This window comes from Chelonoidis abingdonii, chromosome 1, assembly GCF_003597395.2.
Source record: "Chelonoidis abingdonii isolate Lonesome George chromosome 1, CheloAbing_2.0, whole genome shotgun sequence".
In the NCBI taxonomy this organism is placed as follows: domain Eukaryota; kingdom Metazoa; phylum Chordata; order Testudines; family Testudinidae; genus Chelonoidis; species Chelonoidis abingdonii.
In genome coordinates this window covers 97768633-97785749 of record NC_133769.1, presented here as the reverse complement: position 1 = coordinate 97785749, position 17117 = coordinate 97768633, and the positions used below count along the sequence as shown (strand labels likewise).

At 44.3% G+C, this 17117-nt stretch overlaps 1 protein-coding gene across 8 annotated transcripts in view; it reads left to right on the top strand.

The window, feature by feature from the left end:
* Positions 1–17117, top strand: part of TNRC6B (trinucleotide repeat containing adaptor 6B) — a 283665-nt gene that overhangs the window by 250387 nt on the left and 16161 nt on the right. For 4 of the 8 annotated variants that reach the window (XM_075068137.1, XM_075068133.1, XM_075068131.1 and 1 more), the window contains 9 exons: positions 442–549; positions 764–935; positions 2331–2468; positions 2842–3018; positions 4254–4400; positions 4650–4745; positions 10548–10772; positions 11300–11370; positions 13092–13231. In XM_075068137.1, coding sequence (XP_074924238.1) covers positions 442–549; positions 764–935; positions 2331–2468; positions 2842–3018; positions 4254–4400; positions 4650–4745; positions 10548–10772; positions 11300–11370; positions 13092–13231 — 1274 coding nt within the window. Of the gene's footprint in view, positions 1–441; positions 550–763; positions 936–2330; positions 2469–2841; positions 3019–4253; positions 4401–4649; positions 4746–10547; positions 10887–11299; positions 11371–13091; positions 13232–17117 lie in introns of all 8 variants that reach the window. The other 4 variants (XM_075068124.1, XM_075068121.1, XM_075068125.1 and 1 more) reach the window with 1 other exon arrangement.

Here is a 17117-nt window from a genome sequence, read left to right as displayed (position 1 = left end):
TGATTTTTGCATTATTTGTGTACAAACACTCCCTGCTCTTTTGTATAGCAAAACACATGGTTGTTAGGGGGTGAACACACTGTAAACTTACCTGTGAAGTTATAAGTTGGATCTCTATTTTTTGTTACAGTCAGTTGGTAATAATCTTAGCAACAACTTTGTGGTGGGAAGCAATTGTGGGCTGATATTTCAGTGATTTTGTTATTCGGAACTTGACTAAAGCAGCTACTGGGAATACTGTTTCTAATTTCATTAGGTGTAACAGGAAAGCAAGATCATATTCTTCTGATTCTTTCATGATGATTTTATTTCCTTGTGAAAAGCGAGGAACTGTTTGTCCTTACGAAAAGCTATTAATAAAGTATTTTCCAGTGATCAGTTCCACCAAGGATTTTTTCCCCACGTGAGCCCATAGCTTTTTCTTCTCCATTTGTGTTGTAGGCATGTCAGCTTCTTCTTCAGCAACAGCAGCAACAGCAGCAGCAACAACAGCTGTTACAGAACCAGAGAAAGATTTCTCAAGCTGTGCGACAGCAGCAAGAGCAACAGGTATGGCACTCTTCGTTCTGTCAAAGGAATGTGGGGTGCAGGGTGTTTGAGGAAACTTATCTGTCTACAACAAAAACCATGCCATACTACTTCCATCACTAGATATTCATTAAGCTTCCTTTCACTCTTTCAGAACTAACCACTACTGCATGATTATCGAAGCAGCCAGTTTTAGTTGAGAGTAAATTCACCCATTTGTTTCCTTTGTTTGCAGCTTGCTCGTATGGTGAGTGCCCTCCAGCAGCAGCAAAGGCAGCCTGGCATGAAGCATTCTCCATCCCATCCAGTTGGGCCTAAGTCACATTTAGACAGCATGGTACCCAATGCTCTGAATGTGGGTCTCTCAGATATACAGACCAAAGGGCAAATACCCGGATATGGTTCTGGTGAGTACTGCTATGAGCTGGGGTTATTCGCTGTGTTGCCAGTAGTATTACTTTATTAGTTTGACCTGTGATACACCAGGAGTGCACTAATTCTCTGGTACTCTAATTTCTGTATAGGCATTGGGTTTAGAGTTTGTGTCACAATGTCAGCTCTATTGCTAAAACTACATTGTCTTGCAAGTCTTCTAGATTTGGCTTTTTTCCATAGAGAGTGCAGCTCAATGGCATCCTGACTTATCAAGCTTATTTTAAGGCTCACTGGTAGAGCAGCATTACGTAAAAGAACTTAACAGTCTAAATAGATAGGGCAGACAAAGATTGGGAGAGGAAACAGAGGCACAGAGAAGTGCAGTGATTTATGAAAGGTCACAGAGCAGATTAGTGGTAGAGTTGGGAATAAAACCCTGGCTTATTGATTCTTAGTACAGTAGCTTATCCACTAGATCACATTGCCTCTCAATTACTTTTTTTTATAGACTTCCCCTTCAGTGTAAATACATGTTATCACTTCTCCTCCCCACCTTCACTCTCTACATGCACATTCTGTGTTAAAATAGGGACTGAAGCTGTGAAGATGCAAAGGCATTTATCACTTGATTTAAAAAAAAAAAAAAAGTCAGGAAAACTTGGGACCTATTGGAAAAGTGAATTGGACTCAAGTTGCTGAAAGCTGGACACTTGTAGCCAGGGCTTTGGAGCTGAGCTGGAGCGCAGAGCAGTAGGTTTGTGCCCGGAGCTGGAGCGGAGCCAGAGCAGAGCAATTGAAAAATTTGATTGCTCCAAATCCCTGCTTGTAGCAACAGAATATAGTAATATCTTTAGGAAGTGGTGATAGGAAAAGGAGGACAGACAAAAGATATTGGACCGTTGTATGTGGTACAATGGTCAGTCTGCCTTTTTGAAAACAATATAGCTTTTTGGGGGTGGGGGGGAGGCATCTTAAAAATATATCTGAACTATTCTGTTTTAGTTTATCATCAGCACCTAGAGGTCATTAGTCTGTTAGTTCATTCATCACCATGTTTCACTCCCTCTGCAGCCCTCTTGAGTCATTCTAGTTTAATTCAGTCTAGCCGCAGATTTGTGCTAAGATACAGTGAATATACTTGCATCCATGTAGAATGTGGCTTTTCTGAATATCAGAGCTGACAGCGTGGTAACACAGGGGAATCTGCTTGACAGCTGGTAAGTTTAGTGAGAATGACACAACGATGTGTCCTGCACAGATGTGGGGTTGGGAGTCAGATGAATTGCTTTCATACCACCTAAAGTGTAGCTGTGCAAAGGGATTTCAGTTACTACCATCCCATTTTATTTATCTTTATAATCACAAGTATCCATTTGGAAGACGATTCAGACAAAAAGAGAGAAAATGGTATTGTTTTCTGTTTACAGGGTTTGGTTCAAGTGGCATGGATTATGGCATGGTGGGAGGGAAAGAAGCTGGATCAGAATCTCGTTTTAAACAGTGGACTTCTATGATGGAAGGGCTGCCCTCCATAGCTTCACAAGATGCCAGTGTGCACAAAAATGGTGAGAGAGATTTGAGGTTATATTGCCTGAAATAGGAACATTTTTATACCATCACTTTTCACTGTAGATGAAAAATATTGATAGAGAAATCTTCATTCCAGTTGAACTCTGTTTGATGGGTGTTTGAACATATTTTCCTCTGCTAGTTTTTTTTTTTTAACCCATCAACTTTATCAGCTGCTGCTAAGTAACATTTACTCTCCACACATCAGTAGTTCTGAAACTACAGTGAAACTGGTGTGATGTGCTTTAACTTAACTAATATCTTACTCCTTCTGTGGTGGTTTTAAATTCTCTTGGTTCCAGTTTTCCTGCGTCTTCCCAAACTCGTATTTTTTCCTCCATGTAAATATATCTTTCTCCCACTTTTCAGGCACAATAGTGCCCCCTGGAAAAGCCCGTGGAGGATCCCCCTACAACCAATTTGACATAATCCCAGGCGACCCGCTGGGTGGCCATTCAGGCCCTGCTGGCGATAGCTGGTTACCTGCCAAATCTCCACCAACGAACAAGATCGGAAGCAAATCCAGCAATGCCAGCTGGCCTCCAGGTATTGCACAGGAAAGGATGTCACTCTGCTCTTGCAGTAGACTTGATAAGCATTTCTCTTCAGTCTGCTTTTTTAACTATCTCGAGAGTTATTTTTTGGGCCTCTCTACCCAGTCAATTAAATCTGTTGTCTTTGAATATTAAATAGGACTTGAAGTGTTAAGCCAGGGGTCGGCAACCTTTGGCACGTGGCTCGCCAGTGTAAGCACCCTGGTGGACCGGGCCAGTTTGTTTACCTGCTGCGTCTGCAGGTTCGGCCAATTGTGGCTCCGACTGGCCACGGTTCACTGCTCCAGGCCAATGGGGGTGGCGGCCAGCACATCCCTCGGCCCACGCCCCTTTCCACCACCCCCATTGGCCTGGAGCGGCGAACCGCGGCCAATGGCAGCCGCGATCGGCCAAACCTGTGGACGTGGCAGGGAAACAAACTGGCCCGGCCTGCCAGGGTGCTTACCCTGGTGAGCCGCGTGCCAAAGGTTGCTGACCACTGTGTTAAACTGACAGTATAAATTTAATATGAATTAAGAACAGAATAACTGTAGAGTGCCTAAATGATCCTTGATTTCTGACAAGTGAACTGTGACCTTTGTGTTTGTGATGGACATACAGGTGTGATTTGAATGTAGTTGATTAAATCTGCTCAGAAACATGTAACCACAGAATGCACACAAATCAGTTTCCCTCTTCTGTACTACTTGCTGTTTCATTCTGTGTTATGCTTGCATGGAAACTAAAAAAAAATCCCATTGAAAGCACATCTGTCAGTGAAAGGTGTGGATGTTTGGTTTTCCAGGTAATTTTGGGATGAGGAAGGACAGGATTTTTACTGTCTGGAGCTTATTGCATTAGTGACCCATGATGTAGCATGAACTTCTTTGGGAAAGGCTCCTATGTGCAGAAAATATCCTTGAAACGGGTATAGTGTAGTGAGCAAGGCTGAAGTCATTGAAGTCTAGCACAGTCTGAAATGAGAAGGGTAGAAGATAGTTCAGAGAGCGCCCCATGTATTCAAGTCAGTTTTGACTTAAACTCCCATGGACATGAACTGTGGAGAGCAATATAGTGAGATGAGAGGAGTAGTACAAGGCATAATCCATATAGGAAAGTCTTCTGATGATCCATTGAGGAACCCTATAAAAGATAGTCATGAACCCTTTCAAAACCTCCTCAAATTGTTAATTTCTTGTAAATGGCATTTCTGTCTCTGCATTTTCTTTATATTTCTTCCCATCCCAGAGTTCCAGCCAGGAGTGCCATGGAAAGGTATTCAAAACATTGACCCTGAATCTGACCCGTATGTGACCCCTGGAAGTGTGTTGGGGGGTACAGCCACCTCTCCCATTGTTGATACTGACCACCAACTTCTGCGGGACAACACCACAGGTAAAACAGCAGACACCTGCATTCATTCCAATATATCAACCTTTTTACAGAAGTAATTAAAAAAAAAAATCTAATTCTCCTCCCCACCTCCCCCCTAAAAAAGGGTGAGAACACGAAAAAGCCTACGCTGCACTGACATGTTGTGAGTCACTGACATTGAGTGGAAATGGAACCAATGAGGTGTGTTCATATTACAGAAACTCTTATATTTATCTGCAATATTTTCTTCTTTCCTTTCCCCTTTGATAGGGTCTAATTCTTCCCTCAACACCTCGCTGCCTTCACCTGGTGCCTGGCCCTACAGTGCCTCTGACAATTCCTTCACCAATGTTCATAGCACTTCAGGTAAGTGGGTTCCAGATCTTGAAAAACAGTCACCAGCCAATCAGTATTCTCTGTCTGTACCCACTCACCTTGTCTCTCTACTTTGGGTGTAGTCTTTTAGTGCTTCCTGAAAGCTGGGGAACTGAGAGATTTGATTGGCTGGTATGCTAGTTTTCCTCCTGATAAAAATGTTCCATTACAATTGCTTTAAAACAACCCTCTATTTTTAATGAATTCTCTTTAAGGTCCAAAATCAAAAGGTCCGGCACACGAGTCAGGCCTGGTCTACACTACAATTTTAGATCGAATTTAGCAGCGTTACCTCAATTTAAGCCTGGACTTGTCCACACAACGAAGTCTTTTTTTCCGACTTAAAGGGCTCTTTAAATCGATTTCTTTACTCCACCTCCGACGAGGGGATTAGTGCTGATATCGGCCTAGCTGAGTCGAATTTGGGGTAATGTGGATGCAATTCAATGGCATTGGCTTCCAGGAGCTATCCCAGAGTGCTCCATTCTGACTGCTCTGGACAGCACTCTCAACTCAGATGCACTGGCTAGGTAGACAGGAAAAGTCCCGCGAACTTTTGAATTTCATTTCCTGTTTGGCCAGCATGGCGAGCTGATCAGCACAGATTCATAGACTCTAGGACTGAAAGGGACCTCGAGAGGTCATCGAGTCCAGTCCCCTGCCCTCATGGCAGGACCAAATACTGTCTAGACCATCCCTGATAGACATTTATCTAACCTACTCTTAAATATCTCCAGAGATGGAGATTCCACAACCTCCCTAGGCAATTTATTCCAGTGTTTAACTACCCTGACAGTTAGGAACTTTTTCCTAATGTCCAACCTAAATCTCTCTTGCTGCAGTTTAAGCCCATTGCTTCTTGTTCTATCATTAGAGGCTAAGGTGAACAAGTTTTCTCCCTCCTCCTGATGACACCCTTTTAGATACCTGAAAACTGCTATCATGTCCCCTCTCAGTCTTCTCTTTTCCAAACTAAATAAACCCAGTTCTTTCAGCCTTCCTTCATAGGTCATGTTCTCAAGACCTTTAATCATTCTTGTTGCTCTTCTCTGGACCCTCTCCAATTTCTCCACATCTTTCTTGAAATGTGGTGCCCAGAACTGGACACAATACTCCAGTTGAGGCCTAACCAGCGCAGAGTAGAGCGGAAGAATGACTTCTCGTGTCTTGTTTACAACACACCTGTTAATGCATCCCAGAATCACGTTTGCTTTTTTTGCAACAGTATCACACTGTTGACTCATATTTAGCTTGTGGTCCACTATGACCCCTAGATCTCTTTCTGCCATACTCCTTCCTAGACAGTCTCTTCCCATTCTGTATGTGTGAAACTGATTGTTCCTTCCTAAGTGGAGCACTTTGCATTTGTCTTTATTGAACTTCATCCGGTTTACCTCAGACCATTTCTCCAATTTGTCCAGATCATTTTGAATTTTGACCCTGTCCTCCAAAGCAGTTGCAATCCCTCCCAGTTTGGTATCGTCCGCAAACTTAATAAGCGTACTTTCTATGCCAACATCTAAGTCGTTGATGAAGATATTGAACAGAGCCGGTCCCAAAACAGACCCCTGCGGAACCCCACTTGTTATACCTTTCCAGCAGGATTGGGAGCCATTAATAACTACTCTCTGAGTACGGTTATCCAGCCAGTTATGCACCCACCTTATAGTAGCCCCATCTAAATTGTATTTGCCTAGTTTATCGATAAGGATATCATGCGAGACCGTATCAAATGCCTTACTAAAGTCTAGGTATACCACATCCACCGCTTCTCCCTTATCCACAAGACTCGTTATCCTATCAAAGAAAGCGATCAGATTGGTTTGACACGATTTGTTCTTTACAAATCCATGCTGGCTATTCCCTATCACCTTACCACCTTCCAAGTGTTTGCAGATGATTTCTTTAATTACTTGCTCCATTATCTTCCCTGGCACAGAAGTTAAACTAACTGGTCTGTAGTTTCCTGGGTTGTTTTTATTTCCCTTTTTATAGATGGGCACTATATTTGCCCTTTTCCAGTCTTCTGGAATCTCTCCCGTGTCCCATGACTTTCCAAAGATAATAGCTAGAGGCTCAGATACCTCCTCTATTAACTCCTTGAGTATTCTAGGATGCATTTCATCAGGCCCTGGTGACTTGCAGGCATCTAACTTTTCTAAGTGATTTTTAACTTGCTCTTTTTTTATTTTATCTTCTAAACCTACCCCCTTCCCATAAGCATTCACTTTGTTAGACATTCCTTCAGACTTCTCAGTGAAGACCGAAACAAAGAAGTCATTAAGCATCTCTGCCATTTCCAAGTGTCCTGTTACTGTTTCTCCCTCCTCACTGAGCAGTGGGCCTACCCTGTCCTTGGTCTTCCTCTTGCTTCTAATGTATTGATAAAAAGTCTTCTTGTTTCCCTTTATTCCCATAGCTAGTTTGAGCTCATTTTGTGCCTTTGCCTTTCTAATCTTGCCCCTGCATTCCCGTGTTATTTGCCTATATTCATCCTTTGTAATGATGTGCACATTGCCTGGGCACATTGCCCGGCTCATACTTTGTGAGAAGTCTCTGTCCATGTCTTTGTCCTCATCAGTCTCATCACCGCACTACCTCCTCACCTAGTTTTGCTTTTGCAGCTTCTGGATCTGCACTGAAAAAAGGCATGAAACAGTTGTCTGCCATTGCTCTGACGGAGGGAGGAGCGACTGATGACATGGCTTACAGGGAATTAAAATCAACAAAAGGGGTGGCTTTGCATCAAGGAGAAGCACAAACAACTGTCACACAGAATGGCCCCCTCGAGGATTGAACTCAAAACCCTGGGTTTAGCAGGCCATTGATTTCACAAAACAAATCAGGTCGATTTCTTGTTTTGATGCACTCCATTTATCTTTTACATCTTAGGCTGGCAGCAGATGGTGCAGTACGAGTACTAGTCATCGTCCTCTTCTGGGTGCCCAGCAGAAGATGCTGCATTATGATTGCTAGCCATCATCATCTCCTGGCTGCTCGCCAGAAAATGTTGTAGTACAGCTGCTAGCCATTGTCATCTCCTGGGTGCTCGGCAGAAAATGGGAATGACCTGGCTGAGTCACTTCCATGTCTGCCCAGACGCCCCTGACCGACTTCCCTGAGGTCGGCTAAAAGAGCATCCAGGAGTACGACAACGATGGCAACCAATTGTAATGCACCATCTTCTCCCAAAAGGCAGTGAGCTGCTGCTGTGTAGCAATGCAGTCCCACGTCTGCCAGCACCCAGGAGACATACGGTGACGGTGAGCTGAGCGGGCTCCATGCTTGCTGTGGTATAGCGTCTGCTCAGGTAACCCAGGAAAAAAGGCATGAAACGATTGTCTGACGTTGCTTTCACAGAGGGAGGGAGGAGGAAGGAGGCCTGATGACATGTACCTAGAACCACCTGCGACACTGTTTTTGCCCCATCAGGCATTGGGATCTCAACCCAGAATTCCAATGGGCAGTGGAGACTGCGGGAACTGTGGGATAGCTACCCACAGTTCAACGCTCTGGAAGTCGCCACTAGCCTTGGTACTATGGACCCAGTCTGCTGACTTCATGCACTTAGAGCATTTTGTGTGGGGACACACACAGTCGACTGTATAAAAACGATTTCTAAAAAACCGACTTCTATAAATTCGACATAATTTTGTAGTGTAATTTCCTCAGAGGATGGAGTAGAAGGCAAAGAAGAGAGGATATAGGGAACATCCACAAAATGTACAAACATTTCTCATACAAAGTCTACTAGGATAAATAGTGAGGGTTTAATTTCTTTAATTTGTTTTTATGTGTACCTGCTACTAAGCCAAGAACTCTGAGATGTTAAGGGAGGGAAACACTATATGCAGTCACCTTGCAGCTTTGTAACAAGGAAAAGCACTGTTAGAACATTTTTACTTTCACTGTTTATTGCACCCTTCATCCCCCTTCAGGACTTGAGAAGGGAGTTATAGTGATTCTGGCAGTTTTACATGTAGATCAAAGCCTAGACTTTTGCCCTACATCTTTTCTTGGTTATAAAGACATCAAGCATTCCTATTAACAATGGGCTCTATACTCACCACTGAGTAACCATTTGAATATCCAACCCAGGAAATCCAGTTGGATTTCTGATTTTTTATAAATCCTAAAGTTTTCCTTTGAGCTGGCATTGTTCTTGGCTAGTTCTTATAATTGAATAGGTGTGACTCTATAGAATGGCTTTGATTGAAGCAGTGTCTGAATATGTAGCTTTGTTCTACAAGGACGTGTAAAGTTTCTGTTTCAAAGTCAACTGCTAGTTAATCTGAGTCTGGGAATAGGACACCAAACCCAGCTTTACCTCCTTTTAACTATATCTAGCATATAGAAAAGATGGGAATGATTTAAAGAAGTAGAAATTAATAGGATTAACACATGTTCCATGTTACTCCGCTTCAGAGCATTTCCCTAGGCAGGAAAATGACTCCTTGAAGTGAGTCCTTAAAATAGGCAGGTTAGAATTCACTGATCCCTAAATAAAATTTCTAGCTCTGCTGGTGTTTAGATTTTTTTTGTACACTTCAGATTTACATGTGTAAAATTAATGCAAGCCATTAGTACTTACAGACCCCTGGACTCCAAGCACTATGGAAGGTAGCGATCCAAATACGTTGTATTATAAATCATTATCTGCATTCTTAATTCTCAGATTTGCACTTACTGTGCTACCTTGGGGAACTGGGAACCCTGACAGTGTAGATTTGAAATGGAGAAAAACAAACAAACTGGACAATAGCTAAGACTTAAATGCACATACCAGATGTGAGCCAGATTGACTAGACAAGTGCATTTTTCCCAAACAGCCCTGCCTTGAACAGCAAGTGCTGCTTCAAGACTTTTGGATCTTATGTTTCATTGTTCATTTGCTATGTCCTGTCAGAATAAGTAAAATGCCAGTTACTGGAGTAATCTGCACTCTGCCTGGCAATCTTATACTGTGTGAGCAGAGTTTCCAGTAACTTCAAGAGAAACTGAAGAATGTATTACTGTCTTCTTTCTTAAGAAAGGGAGAATAGGGGACCCCCATATCCAGAACTGCAAGAATGAAGTTTCCAATTTTGTTAGCATACAGGGCTTCCTATTGGAGGGAGGTCTTTGAACTTCACTAGGGGAAAGCCATGTTTGGGATCAACCTTAGCTAGTAGGTGTCCAGTAATCTTTCTGAGCCCTAACAATAACAAAATGTAACTATTTCAGATAAACTGAATTTCTGTCATCAGGGATCTCATAAATCCAGATTACACAATAGCTCAGTGTCTTGCTTTGCACCTCATAATGAAACTCTTATCTCATAAAATGGAAGTCATCCTACAAAAATGAACACATCTTTAGGAAGCAACATAAGCCTAATATGTAGAGGGGGGAGCAAGGTTTGCGTTCCCACTCTGCAAGCATCTTATTTTCTGAGCCTCAATTTTCAGTTAGTTAAATAAGGATAATACTTGCCCACCATTGTAAAGAGCTTTGAGATCCTCAGATCTGAATTATATCTCTGTTAGATCTCAGATTATATTAATGTGTATAAAAGGTCACAATATAAATGTACAAGTTTCTCTGTCAGAATATATATAGAAAGCAGGGATTAACCAGGTCTGACTTTGCTTGTGTTTTAGTTTGGTACATGCTTACAGCTGCATGGATTTGAACATTGTGTGCCTGCATCTGATACAAGTGATTTTAGCCTGTTAACAATAGCTGCATAGTTACATAGACTGTGTTGTGGGGCTTAAATCCTATTAATCCATGCCTTTGTTTATCTATTTACAGCAAAATTCAGTGATTACAAATCAACATGGTCGCCAGATCCCATAGGACACAATCCCACTCATCTCTCTAACAAGATGTGGAAAAACCATATTTCCTCAAGGAACACTACAGGGCTGCCCCGCCCACCACCTGGCCTGACCAACCCAAAACCATCATCTCCCTGGAGCAGCACAGCACCCCGATCGGTCAGGGGGTGGGGGGCACAGGACTCAAGGCTTGCCTCTGGTGAGAAGGATCTCCTGATAGCATCATTGCTCGGCCGTGAGGGGTGTGTGTTATACAGCGCTAATGGTGTGGATATGATGCGGCCTTCACAAGAGAGGAAGTTGCGGTTGCCTGGTAAAGGAAAAAAATATCCCTTTTTAAAATGGAAACTTACTGTCAATGTGAGGGAAAGGTCCCGGGAGCTGCCTGGGGAGGAGTAAGGAGAGGGCTGGGAGCTACCAGGAGAGGATTTCTGCAGCATAGGGCTTTTGAAGAATGATGGGTGGTGTTGGAGAAGTGAATTATGTGGTTGGGGAAATCCCTAGAAGACACAAACTGGCAAAAATTAATCCTAATGTTAAATGTGAGAATTGTTTTGTGTACAGTAGTGTAAAGCACAGAATCCACTGTTAGTATGTTTGATATAGATGAAATTGTCTGAGAGACAGAAAGACCTGAGCATAGTGTAGAGGAGGCATTTGTTTGTCAAAATGTACTCTCAATATCTTCTGACTTTTGAATTTCTTTCTCTGTTTAAATGTTTTCAGCCTCTACCTGGAGTGATGGTGGCTCAGTTCGTCCTAGCTACTGGCTGGTTCTTCACAATCTCACTCCACAGGTATTTCTCTTTTACTCCTCTTTTGGGAGGCGGGAGTGCTAAACTACAGAAAGCAGGATTTGGGAGCTTCTTTTCTATTTCCATTTTAATGAAGTTTAACTATGCTGAATTGGCTTGGTGATTCTGATGAAATGCCCGTAGTCAGAGTAACCTGCTTGACTACAGTAATCACATCAGCTAAATATGTAGAGATCTCAGTTGCTTTGGTAAGATGTTTGATATTTGCCATAAGACCATTATAACTGTCCCCACCATTACCCAGGGTATTTTGTGGAGGAATTACTCTCAAGTTTGTTTAATTCAGGAAATATGGATAAATTGTGTTGTGCATAATAGCTTAAGGCTCCAATTTCTTTGGGACATTGTCAATAAAAGAGCTAGGGAGAACTGCCAGGTTTTACTCTGGGGTTTCCATAGCAAAAGCTCAGAATGTTTCCAACGCTGTTGCCAACAGCACAGCCTAGTTAGGACACTCCAGCAGTCATCATTCTCAGAGCTTGTTTCCATTCAAAATAAATTCTACAGAGATCCTGGTTTCAGTAACTCCAATTAGCCTGCATTGGAGCCTACAAAATGCCTATATGATTATCAGCAGCAGTTTGGTAACTAGACAACCATCCGTTAACCAGTAGGACAATTTTATCACACAGCACAGCTTAAGAACTAAGACCATGGAAAGGAGGGCTGGGATTTTCTCAGGTCATCCAAAATGCCAAACTGCATTACTCACGTTATAAAGAACCTTTTTTCCCTTGATATAGAGAGCAAGAGCAGTAATAGGAAAAAGATTTGTCTAGTTGCAATGAAAAAGCACATTTCTGTGTTTCTCTTAATGCAAGGAATGTTTCGTGCTGTTCTAGCAGTCACTGAATGGCAGAGGAATAGATTTGGGAGAAGTTTAAATTACTGAAAAAGGATATAAATGGAACTGATTGTGATCAGAAAGGGGAAATGGCAAAGTGATGCTTGCTGATATAGAAAGATCAGAGACAGCTGCTGCTGAAAGTGTCCAAAATGAGAGACTGAGCTCTGTTAGTCTGACGGACTAGCAACAGTATTAATTGTTGTTTAGCTCACAAACCACCAAAGTTAAAAACTGATGCTTTGCACCATTCAAAAACTGAGATCCCCAGTTTTTCAGATAGTATGAAGTAATAATCTCTAGCATTTTCGAATTACTGGCTAGTTTTAAAATCCTTCTGAAATTGAATCATTGGAGATGGGGGGGAAGCAAATCAGGTGATCAGAATGACATGATTTTTTGGGTGCGATATTTCTTGCCCTAATAGGGTTAGAAATACAGTTTGTACTCCACTGGAAATCTGGGAAACACAGAGATAATCACAGTTTAGTAATCTCAATGAGATGAAGGGAGAGAAAATTAGACAGGGGCCTAGAATGAGCTAAAATTAAAACAAGCTAAGCTTAGTATCTAATCACTGTACTACAAAGTGAAGTCACTGTAAGATGCACAAAAGCCTAATGAAAGGAACCTACTTGAAAATAACATCCCATCCTTCTCACTGACCTTCTCAAGGTCCCACTCTTTTCCCTGTGACATGCAGCACAATACTAACTGATATTTTAAAATGTAAATTTTTAATTACCTTATTTATTAAACATACCTCAAGTTCTTCAGATGTATTCATATCAGAAACAAAAAGTTCAGTGCCCCTTTCTTTCAGTAAACCTTTGTTATTTTTCCTGACTATCTTCCTCAGATCGATGGGTCAACCTTGAGGACGATCTGCATGCAGCATGGCCCACTGCTGACATTCCATCTGAACCTGACCCAGGGCACCGCCCTAATCCGATACAACACCAAACAGGAGGCGGCCAAGGCCCAGACTGCACTGCACATGTGAGTTACCCCAGCAACATGCCTATCCTCCATTTCCTCTGCCACACACAGCTGATTTTGTCTATTGATAAAAGTCCTGCATACAGGAGATGATTCAGTAAAACTTTTTCTTTGAGTGCTTGCTCATGTCCATTCCATGCGAAGTGTGTGCTTGCCACATGCACAGTTGCTGGAGATTTTTTTTTCCTTAGTGGTATTCATAGGACTGGGCTTCGTGCCCCCGGAACCCCATGCACATGTGCCAGTATAAGGGGCATTGACGGCTCCACACCCTCTCAGTTCCTTACCGCCTGTCACAGTTGCTTGCAACAACCTCCTTGCTCTTGCAAGGCTTTCCAAGTGGTTTAGACTCTGTAGTCTATCGTATATAGTTTTTGTAGTTAACGTAGTTAGTTATCCGTTAATATTAGTGTATATAGTGTAAACAGCGGTCCTAGTTGTCATTGGACATCCTTCCAGGGACTGGGCATGGCCCAGTCCCTAGGCTTCAAGCTGTGTACCTCCTGCAGCAAGCCCGTGCCAGTGAGCGACCCACATTTGATCTGTCTAATGTGCCTTGGGGAAGCTCACGTTAAGGAGAAATGCAAGATCTGCAGGGGCTTCAGTCCATGCACTCAGACAGGGGCATTCATCTGAAGGCTTTGCTCATGGAGGCAGCCCTCAAACTGTCCTCAGCCACTCCGAAATGGCGCCAAGCACTTTGGTCTCCATGCGAAGTGCTCCACCAGCACTGTGCTCTTCCCAGCACCATTCTCCATTCCCGGTGCCGAGAAAGAAGCATAAGAAACAGCATGCCGAAAGAGGGCACTCTCCGGTGCTAAAGAGGGACAAGCAGGGAGCAGCTGATAAAGTGAGACCCATGCTGGGCCACTCGTCCTCCCCAGAGTCAGGCCCCCTCAGCTCTGGAGGCTTTCCAGGTTATAAAGGATTTCATGTTCCTCCTGATACTGCCCACCCCTGAATGCCCCTTACCAACCAGGGATGGAACAGTTCAAGGGGCAGTGAGCTCCGTCATGGCACCTCCCAGAGGAAAGCCCTCCGTGGCCCTGCCGCAGCGGTCTCCGACCCAGCAGCGGTCACCAATTCCCCAGCACTGTCTGGAGGCAGAATGGTTACGGCTCTGCCATGATCTCTAGGAGAAGAGTCCTCTTCAGGGTCTGTGGGAAAATGCTTTGCCATGCTGAAAAAGTACCAGCGGTCATACTTCCCAGTGATCATACACTGTGGTGTCTGAGAAATGAACCACTGTTTCTTCCCGACCAGCACCGGACCCCAACTCTGGTACCCACCCCAAGGTCACTGAAGTGGCCCCAGTGGAGATGGTACAGATGGAGGAGGAAGGACCAAACCCTCCTATGGTATTAGAGGATCACAAGTCCTAGTAACCCTCTTCCACCAGATTACTTCAGGGCCCATCAAGAGCTCCTGAAATGGGTCTCTACAAACTTGGGGCTGGAAGCCAAGGAGCAGCGACTCCCTCCAGAGTGGCCAGAGCCAGTCAATGAGTTTGTGTTGGGACCAGTCAGGGCACTATGGCAGACTCCATCTCTGCGAGGTTTCACATGGTCTCCCTGGCTCTATCTTCCCTCCCTGGATCCAGGTGACTGGTATGCCACCCTCGATTTACGGGAAACTTATTTCTACATCTCCATCTTCCATGGACACACAATTCCTCAGGTTTGTGGTGAGCCAGTGCTGCTACCAATTCATCACACGTCCCATCTGTCTGTCAGCAGCCCCATGAGATTTTACAAAGTATAGGCTGCAACCATGCCATATGTCAGATGTCAAAGTGTACAAGTTTACCCCTACCTCAGTGATTGGCTGATCAAAGGCCACTTGTGGGCCCAGATTCACACAGCTTTGGCATAGTACAGGCCACATTTTGGGCACTGAGTCTGTTAATAAATGAACAGAAATCAACATTGGTTCCAGTGCAGAGAATAGAGTTTATTGGGGTAGTGCTCGACTCCATCCAGGCCAAGGCCTACCCATCAGAGGCTAGGTTCCGAACTATGTCAGATCTAATCGCCCGGGTCACAGCTCACCTGCTTTCAACTGCCTGGGTGTGACTCCAGCTGTTGGTCACATGGCAGCATGTACCTGCTTGGTGCAATACGTGCAACTATGCCTCAGATCCTTACAGATGAGCCTGGCATTAGTCTAGTCCCCAGGCAGACACCACTGGACTCAGTTCTCATAATTCTGTCACCCATCTTAGCTTCTCTGACTTGGTGGAGAGACCCATGTTCTGTGATGAAGGGGGTGCCTTTCCTGCCCCATATCCGACAGTAACATTGGTTTTGGATATGTCAAACCTGGGGTGGGGAGCCCATCTCAGCAGACACAGGACCCAGGGTCTCTGCAGAACTCTCTGTACATATAAATGTCAAGGAACTCAGGGCAATATGCTTGACCTGCCAGGTGTTTCTTCCCCAGCTCTCAGACCAGGTCATGCAGGTCTTGACGGACAACATGGCCTCAATGTTTTACGTCAACAAGCAAGGGAGAGCTCGATCCTCAGCCTTGTGTCAAGAGACTCTTTGACTGTGGGACTTCTATGTGAAGCACACCATTCACCTCAAGGCATCGCACCTCCCCAGAGACCAGAATGCATTGGCAGATCACCTCAGTAGGTCCCTTTCCTCTTGCCACGAGTGGTCTCTTCACCCAGAGGTCATCACTCTTATCTTCCACAATTGGGGGACTCCCCCAGGTGGACCTGTTCGCCTCCAGACAGAATAGGAAATTTCCTGGTTCTGTTCTACGTGCGGGCTCAGCAAGGGTTCCCTTTCCAATGCCTTCCTACTCTCATGGGCAGATGGCCTGCAGTACACCTTCCCGCTGATCCTCTTGGTTCACCTTCTAAAGATGAAGAGGGACAAGGTAAAGGTTATCATGATTGCTCTGGTGTGACCACAGCAGCATTGGTTTGGCATGTTTCTGGACCTCTGTGGCAGCTCCACTACTGCTCCCATCCCACCCAGACTTGATTTTGCAAGACCACGGCCGGTTGCTTCACCTGAACCTCGCCTCCCTACGTGTGACAGCATGGCTGCTGCATGGCTGAACCCTGAGGAGCAGGTTTCCTCAAATCAGGTTCAAGAAGTCTTGCTAGGTAACTGAAAGCCTTCCACCAGGGTTACCTAATTGACTAAGAAGAAACATTTCATTTGTTGGACCTCTGCACAGAATCTTTCTCCATCTTGGACTATCTACTTCACCTGAAACATCAAGGTCTGGCTCTATCATCTGTTAAGGTTCACTTGGGAGCCATCTCAGCCTTCCATTCTCCAGTACAGGGCAGATCAGTTTTCTCCCAAGCGATGACAGTCGGGTTCCTCAAGGGCTGGGAAAGACTACCTGCAGGTTCGCGACCCGATTCCGCCATGGGACTTAAATATGGTCCTGTCTAAGCTCACAGGGGCCCCTCTGCGAGCCGTTGGCATCTTGTTCCTTATTACTTTTCTCTTAGAAGGTCGTTTTCCTGGTTGCGATCACTTTGGCCAGAAGGGTCTGTGAGATCAAGGCCCTGACATCAGAAGCCCCTTATATGGTGTTCGTCAAGGACAAGGTCCAACTGCGCACCAGCCCAGCCTTCCTGCGAAAGGTGGTGTCGCAATTCCATAACAACCAGGCCATTTTTCTGCTTGTCTTCCTTCCAAAGCCTCATAGCACTGATGAGGAACGTTGGCTCCATACATTAGACATTAGGCGGGTCCTGCCCCTCTATATCAAGAGGACTAAGCCCTTCCGCACATCTACACAACTTTTTGTAGCAGAAGTGGAAAGGATGAAAGGACTACCAGTGTCATCCCAAAGAATCTCATTCTGGATAACCCCTTGCATCCGAGCTTGCTATAAGCAGGCAAAGGTTCTGCTTCCG